Source organism: Melozone crissalis, unplaced genomic scaffold (assembly GCF_028551555.1).
Source record: "Melozone crissalis strain CALT ecotype California unplaced genomic scaffold, PUWL_Pcris_2 ptg000004l_1, whole genome shotgun sequence".
NCBI classification, from domain to species: Eukaryota; Metazoa; Chordata; class Aves; order Passeriformes; family Passerellidae; genus Melozone; species Melozone crissalis.
The window spans coordinates 17549612-17564764 of NW_026535782.1; the positions used below are offsets into that span (position 1 = coordinate 17549612).

Sequence of the window (15153 nt, forward strand, 5' to 3'; positions counted from 1 at the left end):
GAAGGTCAAATCTGACTCACAGGCCATTTTTAATAGGTTTGCCTAACTCTTTGCTCTACTTGACTTGTCTCAAAAGTAAACTTCTTGACATTTTATGCAAACATTATACAACCTTAAGTTTGAGTTATAAATCAATAAAACTCACTTAAATGTGAGGAACCTTCGCAACAGGAAAAAGTCTCTTAGCTGAAATTCTGCTGTAATTAACATTAGCATTGCTAAATTTTCTCCAAACAAGTGTCATAATATTTATAGTTCAAAGAGAAAACATGATAATTGAGATACTGCATAGAATTTGAGGGAAGAAAGTTTGCAAGTAAAAATTAAGCCTCTAAAAATCATGGGTCCGATGATTCAAAACTCAGAATTTGAAAAGTTCTTCTGGTAGGATGTATGAGTTTGCATTTTATAATCACAAACTTCAAGAGCAGTATCCATACAAAAACCTTTCTCACACACCAGAACACTCCAGTTTATTCAAAAAGAGTTAAGGCTCAGGTATCAAATAATCAACCATTCTCTTAAATCAAGCCTCAATATATGTAGAAGCCTACTTTGCCAGTAAAATGATTTTTAAAAATTGGTATTAGAAATAGCCTGAATGAGCACAGCTGTTTGACATTTTAATGTTTGTCAAAAGGTTCCTTGGGTTTGGATTATGAAAAAAAATTTAAGGGAAAATAGAAAGCCACACCACAACAAGACACCATTAGGTCATAGGCTCCTGTTTCTCCTTGTCTTTTATAAAAAAATCTTCGAAGAAAGGTATTTGGGGGTTCTTTTGCACTACAGGTCTCATATTATCAGAATGCATAAGAAGTAAGCAGTATTCAGATCTCCCTTTCCTCTATGTAGCTGTATAAAGAAGAACAATGTTTAACTATGATTACTTAGCTGAGGCTTATCCTGTCACAATGAGTCCCTCTCCCCCTCTTTCACTTTTTTATCAGTAAATAAAAAAATAAAAAATATTTAGAACTCTTTTGACCCTTCAATTTTCAAGAATTTATTTCATTATTATGATGTAAACACAATATACAATATACTGCCTTTGACCTTTATAAACCTACACCATGCTTTTCACACCAATGACAGCAAATACAAAATTAAATCTAAAACAAGAAAAAAAGAACTTTTGCCATGGTTTAAATTCATGACATTTTTGCCAGCAGACAGGTTCCTCAAAGTATGTCTTAGATAATGACACTTCCTTACACTTTGTAATTTAGTGTTTTCTTTGCTAAATATGGCTAACTAAATACTGTTAGTACTGAAAACAGAAGAGTAAAACCACACTGACTCATTGGCTTGGTAGTATAATATTTCACATAGAATGCAGTCAAGAGTTTTCTTATTCCTCCTCTTTAAGGAACTATTACAAGCATATTCTACTTTTTTCCCTATAAGAGGAAATAATCAGAAAAAGAAGATAACTATTCTTTCCCATATAGGCATAGCAGCATGATTAATTCTGAGACAGTACCAATACAACACAGGAAAATATTCTGAAATAAAGATACAATTTACTTCAGGCCCAAACACAGCAAGCACAGTAATCTTCACACTACTCAAAGAATTTCACCTTTGTCTGTTACTGGTGATTATTGCCATCCAAACTTCCTCAGCCTCAGACCATAAATTCAGATAACATTTTGAGAATCACAAGTTGACTAAAACAGAAACTAAAAGGCTCCAAGTAATTCTGGCCATTAGTGATTTGCAGAATACATACACCTATCTTATGGCCATCTGGAACAGTTTAAGTTTGACTACTGTTCTGTAAATGGATCAATCAGCAAGAAGTTTATTTCTTGACATGGAGTGACAACAAAGTATACAAATTCCTCATCTATCTCAGACCATCATGAGCTGCATTGCCTTTCAGCAATGTAGAGTTGAAGGGAAGAGGATATACAGAAAACAAATACACCTGGCAGCAGCTTGGTGTACAAGGGACTACTACAGCAACACTCATGTCATTCTGTAAGCACAGAAACACACGGGATCAGTTAGGTTGGAAAGGATTTCTGAGATCATCGAGTCCAACTTATGACAGAACACCACAATGTCAACTAGATCATGGCACTAAGTGCCAGGTCCAGTCTTTCCTTAAATATGTCCAGGGATGGTAAAACTACCTCCCTGGGCAGTCCATTCCAACATCTGATCTTCCTTACTGCGAAGAAATTCTTCCTGATAACCAACATAAACCTCCCCTGGTGCAGCTTGAGACTGTGTTTGCTTGTCCTGGGAGAAGAGACCAACTCCCACCTGGCCACAACCTCCTTTCAGGCAGGTATAGAGAGTGATAAGGTCTCCCCTGAGCCTCCTTTTTTCCAGGCTAACACCAAAGATCCAGTCAGACTCTGAAGAGTGTATCTATAATGGTACATCTACCTGTGAAAATCCCTCTCTACCCAGGAGAGGGTAAAGTGAAGATCAAAGGGAAAGGCTTTGAATGTAAAACTCACCAGGCCCCTCAACAGGCCTGAGAAGGTTTTCGAAGACTTTTGGAGCAGCTGTAGTAAAAGAACTGCCAGGTCAAGGGAGAAACAGAAGCAACACAGGCTACTTCTGTGCTGGGGAGAGGATTAGAAAATCTCTAGGAGAGGAGTTCTCAGGGAGGACCTCTTTACATCTACTAGCCAGATTTGTCATAGATTAACCTTTTTTTAAAGAAGGTTCTAAATATCAAATACTGTGCTGCTGTATAAATATTGAACTGATTAAGCTTTGTTCATTCGTAGGTTAACAGATTTTTATACCTGGGTCTATTTGGAACATTGTACATAAATCACTTCTTTAACTAATAGAATACACCTTTCAAACCCAGTAATATATTTTGAATAATTTCCATTAATCTATTCTGCACAATTTCTGTAGTCACACACTGTTATGCTGGAAGAAGACTGTATTTGTCATACTTTCTAGCTTTGAAAAGAACCATTTAAGTTAACTCAAGCACTTTGCACTATTTTATAGACAGAATAAACAGGATCATTTGAAATCACAGTAATTCTAAGATGACTGTGCATCATAGAACAGCCAAGAAATGATATCTGGATAAATATCAAACAAAACAGACTTCTAACAGCAGATTAGCTACTTCTTGTTGGAAAAAAAAAACCAAACCAACAGACTCAAACACAAACAGCATAACAAACTATAGCAATCACTCCCTTAGCCAGACAAAGGAAAGGAATGTCCAAAGCTTAAAATTAAATAAATAATCATGTAAAGTGAAAATGTCAACATAGAATACAGAAAACAAAAAGATAAAAATATTTAGGTTTTTACTTCAGAAGCATATAGTAAATAAAATAGTGGCCAGAAGACCATGTAAAATTGATCCCCACAGAGCTGAAAGAAGCATCCCTTTCTCTGAAGAACCACTCTTATCAGGACGGTGTTCCATGGAGGAGAAAGAGACAATTGAAGCTAGAAAATGATGGATAGCAATGACCTTTCTATCTGTAAAACATGGGCATATTTTAGGTATTTAATCTTCAGAATTGGATTATTATTAATCAATTATTCATGACAATTTGAATCTATGGTAGATGTTTTTTGTTTTCTTAAATATCACATAGCTAAGCTTCTGCTGGAGAAATGGAAAGGAGATTAAATCCTCACAAGCAAATAGTGTTCAAGACTGGCATTTTATTCCCTCCTAAACATTCCCTTCCCTGCATAGCAACACACATTGAAGATAACCTAGAGGCCTCTGCAAAAATTCTGCCTAAGTATTCTAAAATCCATCTTTATAGCCTTTTTTTCTCCAAGAGGGAAAAAAATCCCATACCTCTTCCAGAGAACAAAGAACAGCATTGTGGTTACACAGAGCAGCAAAAACTGCTATGGCTTCATTCCTATAGCCACAGGTTACCCTGCTGCATGTTTAACATGCACTCCTCCTCGCTTGCCAAGAGTGAGTGATAACAGAAGCAGAACCACTTCATTATGGGCCACCAGACCATACAATGAAAATAAGCAGAAGGTGTTTGCAGATATTTTAAATGCACTGCCAAAAAAGATAGCAGATGGACTTACTCTAAAGCTCTTTCGTAAAGCAGAACTCCTACAGTCAGAAATAATATAAAAAATACGTATGTGCCTGTGAAGAGAAGGGAACAGGTATCAACATTTTCCAGAAGAATAACTGTGCTGAAAAATATGTGTCTTCCCAGCTGGGGGAACCACTATGGAAAGACTCTACTCAGGTCCTAAAATTCAAGGATATATATAGCAGTTGCCACCTTATGATGACTAAAGCAAATTTAACACACATAAAGCCACCAAGGATTTGGCAGTTTTTCCTGTTCTCAAATACTCTGTTAAAAAAGTACACCTTATTCCTAGTCTAACTGAACTTCCTGACATTATATTTAGTTCTCCCTTTGTCTTGCTATAGTTGAAGAACTGTCTTAACAAATTTCTGTTTGTTGTGGCATGCTTCTTAGGGACTAGGCAAAGTCCCTCTTTATTCCTTTTGTTAACACCAAGCAGATTGAATTCCAGGAGGTTTTCCACAACATGGCACGTTTTCAACTACTCCAGTCATTCCTGAGATATTTGTGGTTCTCCCCTGACCCTTCTCCAACTGAACAATCTTCCAATAACAGTTATGCAAGTGTATTAACAATTACCACAGAAAGGTAACACAACTGCTTCCTTCTTATGCAGCCCTCATTGTTTATATGTCAGTACACAGTAATCTTTTGATTCTCAAACTCTCTTCAAAAACAATAAATTCTTTGGTTGAGGCTTCCCGTAAGATTAACCATTTACCCAGGATATTCTGAACATTTTCATTAATGGGGAGAAGGGATGCTCCAAAGCAGGCAGGGAAAAGGCTAATCTGGAGGAAATCTCTGGAGGCTCAAAAAGGGAGCTTGAAAAAAAGAGTGAAAGGGCAAAGCAAGGTGAACGTAAAACATCTTACTGTGGAAAACGGGGGCAGTGTTTTAGTTTATTGATGTTGCCTGGTAAACTGAGTTCACAAGTGCAAATGAGAAATCATACATAATGAAGTCATTACAGGGGCTCTAACACTGGGCTTCGTTGTTAGTGTGCCAGTAAATCTGACTGATTAATCTAATTCCATATAACAGCAGGATAAAACAGCTGCAAACAAGGAAAACCTTGGAAATTAAATGCTGGAAACATTTATAAAGTAAAAGCTAATGCTAAGACAAATGGAGTATGTATCAACTGTGGGGATGGAAAACAATCTGTATGGGAAAAAAAGAAACTGAATCATTAGAATAGTGCGGAACAGTTGTGAAGTATGCGCTGTCTAAAACAATTTTTAGAAAGAGTTTTAAAATATACTGTAATAATCAAAACACTGTTTATTTCTAACCTCAAACTTCTTTCAATATACAACAGTCTGTGAACTTTAGTTTGGTGGGGTAATAGATCTGATTGAATCAAGACCATTTTGAGCTACAACACTTATTTTTTACATGGAATACCCAAGTAACTGTTTGTGATAAGAAAGCTTATGTTTATTTCACTTGTTCTAGTTTTCAAACTTGGCTACTAGGTAAAACTTCTGCAAACTACAAAATGTATAACTGGTCAAGCACTGTTCCTCAATTTTTAAAAGGAGAACAAACTTCCCTACTCATAAGCCTCACACCCCCCAAAAAAAAACCAAGAAGAAACTGCTTTGATTTCATCATTTTTGTTTCTTCCATGTAGAAAACTTTAAACTAAAGGTTATCTGAAGCAAGGAGAGGTTTGCATCACAGCATCTAATCAAATATGACTCATAATAAAGCCTCTACTACACACTTATTAAGACTAAGTTTTAGAAACTTACAGCTTTCAGCTAAACTTGCTTTCCAAAAAGTCAGAGTGCTACTCTGACTCAGAGTAAAGCTACTCATGACTCCAGGATGAGGACAGTCACGCACACTGAAATACATTTTATCCTATCTTCCCCCTTTTCCTTTTTTTTTTTTTTGAAATTCAGCAGCAACTAACCCTTCCATCACATAGATATAACTACATATAATCATCAAGTCACTTCACCAGAGGTTTCCACTATCTGCTGCAAATTCTACTATATGTTGAAAAAAAAGTATCATTTCCTCACACTCCCCAGTGCAGCCACTGCCAGTATGTTTTGGTGGTGAACTGATTAGAGGATGCACACAATCACCCTACAGTCCTCAAGGATCTGGGAATAAGGAAACTTCTAGGAAGAGAGAATGAGAAGGAGGCTATTCCAAAAGCAGAAGATGCCATATACACCCTTCCATATCCTCAATATAAGCACAAAGCAATTGCTTGTCCAGGGACAGTTAGATCTAAAACAACAACCTTTTGGAATGAAGTAAATCTTATGTAAACTCTCAAGCTGTGCAGGACAACTCTCCCTGTTTATAGCCCTTTAAAAATTATTTTAAATCATCAGATTTAAATATAATTATTTTAAATCATCAGATTTAAATATCTGATATGGTAAATTCAAGTTTCCTGTAAAGGATTGAGATAACTATTCAATATATTAGAGGTGTAAGCATATACTGGGATTAATTATTTAGGAGAAAAAAAAAAAGGATTAACTAAGATTTGAAAATAATTTCAAATACTAACACAAAGTTCCAGAGAAGATAAATGTATAGATAAGACTAAAAAAACAACTAATCAAAATAACAAAACAATTGAAAAAGCAACCTAAAAAGAAACAGATAATTGCAGCAAAAAATCACAAGTTTTGATAACAGTAGGTTCAGAAATATGAATTTACCCAACTGTCAACAGTACAATGTGCATTGTAAAGAGAGACTAACACTGAAATGTGGGATCAGACAACCTCAAGAGAGCTGAAGCACCACTCTGCATTTAGTCTATTTTGTTTCTGAATACACCCAATAATTAGAGAATAGCTCCTTATGCTGCCCCTCCCTTAAACAACTAATGTTCAAGCATTCACAAAATTTTAGAGCACTACAGAGTATTACCTCTGGCAATTGACAGAAATATTTTTGCCTCAAGAGGGTACAATGGATAGCATATGATCTTCAGTCCAAGACAGGAAAATAGGAATGATCTTGCATACCGTTTTATGTTTTAAAGCATACAGGACATACACTAGGAATGTGGAGCTGTAAAAACTAATTTAAAAACTCCACAGTTCCATAGCATGGGTCTACTACTTCAGGACTCAAAACCATTGAAAAAACTTACACCTAACCAGTACTCAGTGCATGTGGAAGCATAGTTTATTCTGCTGCTTATATATATGCATTACCTGGGAAATTGAGGGTGATGACACCTAGCACAGCTGCATACATGCAGTACTAACTATTGTACTATTAATGAGAAGAATGTAACACTAAGGCTTTAAAGGCTTAGCTGCTACAGAGGTCTATACCATTCTGTACCACTCGAATCACACCTTTCTTTATACTTGTTGCTTATGCATGCTGACAGGAGTCAATCTGGGAAATAAATTCAGTAGATGTGCATTAGAGTTGCAACACAATTGCATTTGACACACATTTAACAGAGTCAACAGGCAGTATCCCATTACACTGTGAAAGCAGGCCTCAGCGGCAGCAATTTGTTCTGGAAATACTTACTTCTGATGAGGTCACCATCAGTGTGATTTCCCCAGATGGACTGCTCTTGTGTCTCTGCTTGTATACTCTGATTACTGGAAGGCTGGTTTATGTCTTTATCTTCTGCCACAGCAGTCTCTTGGTCAGTTTTTCCTAAGTCAAAAGAAATTTCAAAATATTATTTTCTACAGTATTTTTTCTCTATGTGAGCAAAACTAATTTTGAAAATTAAAAGCAAGATGGCATACATAATAACTTGTCTTAGCATCGCCTTTTGTTTCCTTAGCATTAACTTCCAATAAAGTTGATTTTCCATTTGTTTTCTAGCCTAGACCAATATAATTTCTCATTAAGAAAGACTTTTAGTCATATTGTATCCAATTGTGCGAAATAATACTCAGCAACTCAGCAGCTTCTGTAACAAATTATATTTTTTGGGGGGTGAGGTGTTTTCTTATTTAGTTACCTTCCACAAAGTTTTCATATAAAAATTTTAATAGCTTTGTCACACAAAAAACCATTATTTTTTTACCCACATACATGTGGGTCTAGCACATAAAATCTATAGTAATTTCACAAAATTTTGTTCTCTATTTTTTATAATTAAACACATAATCAAACACAGATACAAGTTGAAACTTCAAAAGTGACTAGTACAAAAATTCAGAAAATTATTAAACCACAATTACCTATTTTTTGTTGAAGAAAAATACTTTTAAAAAGTCATTGCTGATTAACAGTAAACATTTAGCCAAAAATTAAAAAAAAAAGTATTTCTTCTCTCCAAGTATACATAAGATGCAGGGAAAATTCCATAGTAAGGTTATTTGAAGGATTCTTCAGCTTATTTCACAATGTAACAGATGTTGTTTTGATGATGTTGCCAGTTATCACAAGGAGACCAGAATTTCCTCAAACCAAGGCAAGTGACAGTTTTCATCTTCACTGTCATTAATGTTTTAATAATCAAATCTGCACACACAAATCTTTATGTTCGTGATTGTTCCAGGTTTTTCCTACTGGCATTCAAGGAAACATCTCTAAATCTGGATTTACTTTGTTCATTATTCACAGCAACAGATAATCAGTTTATATTACTTACTCAAGGGATATGTAAAACACTAAATATTTTCATAATATGTATTTTTTTTCAGTATATGTACAACATTTAATATTTACAGTAAACCTAGATGAGCAACTACTGAAAAGTCTGTTAACTCTATTTGTTTCAAACAAATACATTTATAAAACCCGTATTACACTTTCATATACTGTATCCTCTAGTAAAGCAATTATTCCAGTCCTGAGACACAGAAAAATCACTTTTTGCTACTGTGACATACTAAAGGTTAGTTTCTTATGTAACCCATAGCATTTTGATTTTAAATCCTAACTTTCTGCCTTTGTTATCCACCCTATTAAACTGAGGCACTGGACATCACTCAAAATAATATATGCCATCTTGTGTGTATAGTAGCTTATGCCTTCAAGCACTGCTGCTCCCCTTCTATCAATTTCCACCTCTGAAACATCTGACCTAGCTACCTCGGTGCTACTTTGCTCTCAGTCCTCCCTCCCACCAACAACTTGTCAGTATTTGCTCAAGCTCATCCTGAGAGGAACTACTTGGTGCAGTTATTGAAATGAATGGGAAGATACTGATTTTAATGAGTTTTCCTCCTCGCCCTCATGACTTAATCTTACCTAGATTAACATCTAGTCATCCTATTAACATTAAAAAAACAACAAAAATCAAAACAACAACAAAAAAATCCAAACTAATCAAACAAACAAAACCCCTAAACCAAAACAACAACGCAAAATACAGAGTTTTTCAACCCCTTTGACAGACATCAGATACAAATTATTTGTGCCTGGTATCTATCAAATACAAAGTGACTGTATTGAAAATTTAGCTGTATGATGTGACTGTATGATGATTTAACCTGTGCAGTTAAGTATTAGGTGCAAATATGTTTCAAAAGTGTTTGAAAAGTGTTCTGGAATAGACTGAATAAATGTAAGTAGTGTCTTGACAGAGCTAGTGTAAAAGCACTCTGCTTTCAACAAACACTAAGCTTAAATGAGCTATTTTATGAGATTTTGCTCTTAAATTACTTGACTACATTGATGGCACCAAAATTACAATATGTACCCAGCAGTGCTAGTACAGACCCAGAGAGTAGCTGTATACAATGCTCTCATATAGGATATGACTTTGCAGAACCCTATTATTTCATGTAGTAAACAATGAATGGCTATAAGGAAACAATAATGTTAATATTATGGGGCCCTTAGTGCTCTAGATTACATTTTTATCTAAGAAATCTGAAGGAGTGCAGAATACAATCAGTCATCATTATTCATATGAATTTATTTTTCATCCGTCTTCTTGTTTTCAGTTCAGTATTTTTTCTCTTTTCTCCTTCTCATTGTCTAGGCTGTATGTGTATTTTTCATGTGCACTTTTATTGTCCTAGCTGGATATAGTAAATGGCCTGTCAAGACCATGTAAACAATAGTAGAAGTTAACAAGAAAAAAGAAGCACCATTAAAAAGTTAAACAGAAACGATGTTGCAATTGAGCAGCAAACAATTTTGCTAGAAAGTTCAAAACAATTAACATTAATTTGATCTACTGAATTCACATGAAGACTTCCCTATAATTGCACATAACAGAAACCTACACCATTAAACACCTGTTTGGTATCTTACTTGGCACTCCAGAATTACCCACTGGAATAGCTCATCCTGATAGATGCTGCTCTGTGGTGTGCCCAGCTCACCCTGGGCAGCAGCAGCTAAGGACCACGCAGCCTCTCCTCCCTTGCCCAGCCCCTAGCAGGACAAGGGGAGAAAACAGAAAGACCCAAGGGAAGAAACTTGTGTGTCAAGATACAGTTTAATAAGTGAAGAGGAAGGAAAAGTAAAACAGGAGATGCAAAGGCAATCACTCCCCATCTCCCACAAGTAGACCAATGCCCAAACTAGTCTCTAAGCAATGGCTACCTCCCCTGAAACCTCCTCCCCTGTTTTTATTGCTGAGCATGGAGTTGTGGAGTTGAATAGCCCTCTTGTCAAGCTGGGCCAGCTGCCTGGATCGTGTTCCCACCCAGTCCCAGGCCTATCTGCAGTCTAGTGACTGGAGAGAAAAGTGGGAAAAGAGAAAACCTTGACTGATGCTGTGCAAGTGCTGCTCAGCAATAGCCAACCCACTGGTGTGCTATCAACCTTGCCTGAGTCACTGATCCCAAACACAGCACCACAGGGGTTACTATGAAGAAAATTAACCCCATCACACCCAGACTTAGTTCAATAGGGCTTTAGAAATAGTAGACCTTATGATCTCTTTTATATATTTGAGCATTTTTTCATAAATCGCTTCTGGTGAATCACACTACTGAAAACAGGCACACACTGGTGTCGTGATTCAGTTGCTTTTTCTTGAATATGTACCATGTCTCAGTTTTTGTACAAACTGAGACATGGTACATATTCAAGAAAAAGTTATTCTCTTATTAGTTATTCCCTTATAACAAACAGTTATTCCCTTATAACAAACAGTTGAAAATGGGATCACGTTTTCTTTTTTTTAATATTAGAGGTGCCACTACAACATACCAATTACAACAAATCACACATGAAGACAGCCTCAAGACTATTCCTGTCTTTTGTTGATTCCTTACTTTTATGTTAGGTACCTAAGAATTTTCACAACAGTAGTTTATGAAGAATCAACACAAAGACCTTACTCTGACAGAAATAGTAATGACTGGATCTGGTCATAGAAAAGCATGACTTTTTTTTCCACTGCATCTTCAAGTAACTTTGTAATACTTTTCTGTTTCAATCAAGCTTACCCTTAAGAATTCTTTCTGTAAGACTTCCTTAGTATTTCAGCTTCTGCTTCCTTTAGCACACCCTTCCACTCTCATGTGGCTAACCTCCAATACTGACAGCCAAGAAAAAAAAGAGATGCTCTTCTTAACAGTTCAAATGATGGAAAGAAAAGACTCATTATGTTCTGAGTCTGGCAGAGCTGAAGTATAAATCCAATCTCTCTTCAAAACCACAGCAAGTTACTCTAGGTCATGTCACAAAAGCAACACAGACTTCTTACCTACCACAGTTCAGCCCCAAACCAGCAACTTGTGTGGCTCTGTACTTCCCCTAAACTAACAGCAGTGCCAGGGCTGAAAAGCTTCTAGTCAAAAGCTCCAGGGAGTGACACCCGCACAGAACACCCTGTGATTTATTCTGAAGGTAAGCATGGGCAGAAACTCTGCTTGCCCAGGGACTAATGCAAGTTTAAGGTTTAAATAGTAAGAGATATGACATGCTCACAAAGTATAGAGTTGAGATGGCTAAAAGCCAAATCATACCTATGTTACAGACAACTGGTAAGCCACTAAATGAAAAAAATTAAAATTTTTATCACATCTCAAAGTTACTGCTTCATTAAATAAGCGAATAAACTGAATTACTGCTTTTTCTCTCTGGAATTACTTAAATACATATAAATCATTTCTATAGTACATACATTCATTTTACCATAATTTTGTTATATTTATTTTTAAATTGCACAGAAATACACATATTCCATAGAATAGAAATCTGTTTTCACCTTTAAGGCTATTGTAATATTGATTGTTAACTTTTGTTCTAGTTTAGAGAATGCCTCTGGTTACACATGCTCCTTTGCAACATGACAAATACATTCTGCAAGACTCCACCAACTGAATAATGTCGGTAGTCTGGATTAGCAACAACACTACTATTACAACAGCCCCATCAAAAAGTAAACTTAATTAATAGTCAGCTGTCAAGAAAGACCCATGTATATTAGGCAAAACAGGTATATAGGGCAATCTCCCTGGATTCCTTCCAATTCTGCATCCCATGCCTTTGGAAAGTTGTTGGAACGTATGTCAAACTGATTCCTGAAAAATTCCTAGACAATCCCAGTGAATAATCTCTCTTTTCAGAGCTACGTTTGTGTATCTTTCTGTGCATTGTAAATCATATTAAGCGAAGATGAAATTAATACACAAAACTGATAGAAAAAGATAGGTAATGGATGTGTATTTGCAAGACACACCTCAAAGAGCTCAAGTCTGACAAACAACCAACTTTTCTTCTCCAAGGGTTTGTCTATTCATACATTCACATAGCAGCTGCCCCCAAGAGCCACACCACATCTTCTTGTTCAGAAATGGGTCTCTGTGATTTCACACATGTTCTATCATGTATCATGAAGCATACAACATACACAAAACAAAAATGGAAACAAGTGCCCCCATTAAGTGCACGTCCTCAGAGTTTGACTGGCAGCTGATTTCTGTTCATTAGATGACACATACCCTTATATACTGACTCAGCCATCTCTTCCAAGAATGTGAATCATTAGAGTGCATGACCAGCAAAATGACAAACTGGACTTGAGAAACAGGTTTAGAGTTTGTCTATAAAATTTAGGAGCTTGCATATAAAATGAATTTAATGAATACTGCTGCAACAACCAAAGCCTTTGCCACTATGACATTCATTTTCTGTTCACCAGCAAGGTGGTGGACTGCTCCAAATAGCATGTAAAGAAAAAAACAACTGTTGGGAGAAGTTTCTGGAAACCTGAGTGCATCATTCTCATCAAGGAGAGAGAAATAAGCAAAATGGACTGGCACAGTGATCACTGATCTCCAAAAATGCAATCACAAATGGTGGTCCAACAGTTTTGTTGCGTAGGGGCAAAGGAAAGATTTGGAAGCAAAATTACTTAGGCACCTAAAAGTTACTAACAAAGTTACTTAGGCACCTAAAGCTGACCTAGTTGTTGGGATGAACCATCAGAAGGCCTGAGTGTTTCCTACAACAAGCAGATGCAGATTTAAAAATAAATATGCCAGGTTCAAATAATCCCAAATGAAATTTTGTCCTTCAAAGGAAAGAGCAATTACAAAAGAAAATCAATTGCCACAAAACATAAACACAAACACATAAGTAGATCTATGAGGAATAAAAAAAGTCAAAGAATGTTCCCAAAAGGAAATGTAACAATCAGTTCTCTGTCTACAATTGTTGGGAGGGATTGAAGAGCATGTGGCAAACACTGCATTTTGAACACTTCCTTTGTTCATTAATAACCTTGCTGGCAAGGAACCACTAAGGATGCTACTTCCTACTGAAAGTTCCACTGTTCACAACAATAGCACAAAGAAACCCTGATAAAATCACATTTCACAGTGTAATCATTAACAGTAACGCCTACCATCTACTTCATGAAATGCCTAAAACTTTTAGGCATCTTATATAACAAATAAATTCAACAGTTGGTGTAACAGAATACCTATTCCAGCATTTACCTGAAACAATCTCATTTCATTAATGACATCTAACTAATACTGATAATCCATGACTTATGGAGTTAGAAGCCTCCAATTAGATGTTTGTTTTAAAACTTAAAAAGAAAAAACTTATTCGCATTAATTTAATTTCAGTGGTTTTCACTTAAGTATCTTGCTGTAACTTTCAATGGCTCCAGAAGTGCCACAGAAAAAAATAACTTCTCAAAAATTAGAGCAATTTAACTGAGCAATATTTTTGAAAACTCTTACATAGGATTTTCCAGGTGCAAGCTATGGAATAACTATGAAAGCACTAGAAGTTTGACAGCCATGAACAAATTTGAGTCACGATAAATTAAAAATGGACAGCAATGTGCAAATAGGTATTCTGCATTGTTTTAAGTGTTAAAAAGGTCAGATATATAAGTGAAGCCTTTTCACAAATAATCATACTAATTATACAGTCAGTTATGCACGTATGTCATTCATCCAAAGAAGTTTCACATGTATACAAAACCAGTTCAATGGAAGTGCTAAGCAATACTTGGCAGCTATGGATGCACTAGCAATGGCCAACAAAACTGGGCCTGTACAGTGAAAGAGTTAACTTTAAGAATATTCCATGTAATACATGTTCCAGGGGCTTTCTACTTTGAACTAGTTCTCAGATATAATCTTAAAGATTCAAGGCTTACTAGTGGCTGGAGTGTATTAGGCACATTCCTGCAGCTTACACATTATTTTGAGCAAAAGGAATCCCATCCAGGTCACTCCCTAGGATCAATCCACAATGCAAATCAAAGTAGAGGTGAACAGATTTACTTCAAAACTGCACGGCTGATCCAAATAAAAAAGTAGGATAACACACTCATTGCTGAATGTTACTTACTAGGGAAAAAAAAAAAAAAAGAAAAAAAAAAAAGAAAAGAAAAGAAGTGTTTAAAGCAAAGAGAAATCTAACTTCTGAGAGCCCAGAGCTAAATTTAAGGAGAATTACTGTGATATAAAATAAACCTGTGATGTAAGATGGAACAAAAATATTTCAAACTTCATACAAGATCTTTACAGTCAACTCTATGAAATACAAGTCTATCACACCCATGAGGGCATGAATCACTTGACTGGAACGGTATGCACGTGAAACTGAAAGCAGACATATGCTTTCATGACAAACCAGAGTCAGACATCTATTTACCAAAGTTTTAGATATTTTAGTCAGTAATAAATAAATGCCTTAGTAC

General features: G+C 35.9%; 1 protein-coding gene across 2 annotated transcripts in view; it reads right to left on the reverse strand.

The window, feature by feature from the left end:
• The window catches only part of MDFIC (MyoD family inhibitor domain containing), a 50437-nt gene that overhangs the window by 30757 nt on the left and 4527 nt on the right, over positions 1–15153 (reverse strand). For both annotated transcript variants that reach the window (XM_054274072.1, XM_054274077.1), the window contains exon 3: positions 7593–7724. In XM_054274072.1, the coding sequence (XP_054130047.1) occupies positions 7593–7724 (132 nt within the window). The remainder of the gene's footprint in view (positions 1–7592; positions 7725–15153) is intronic.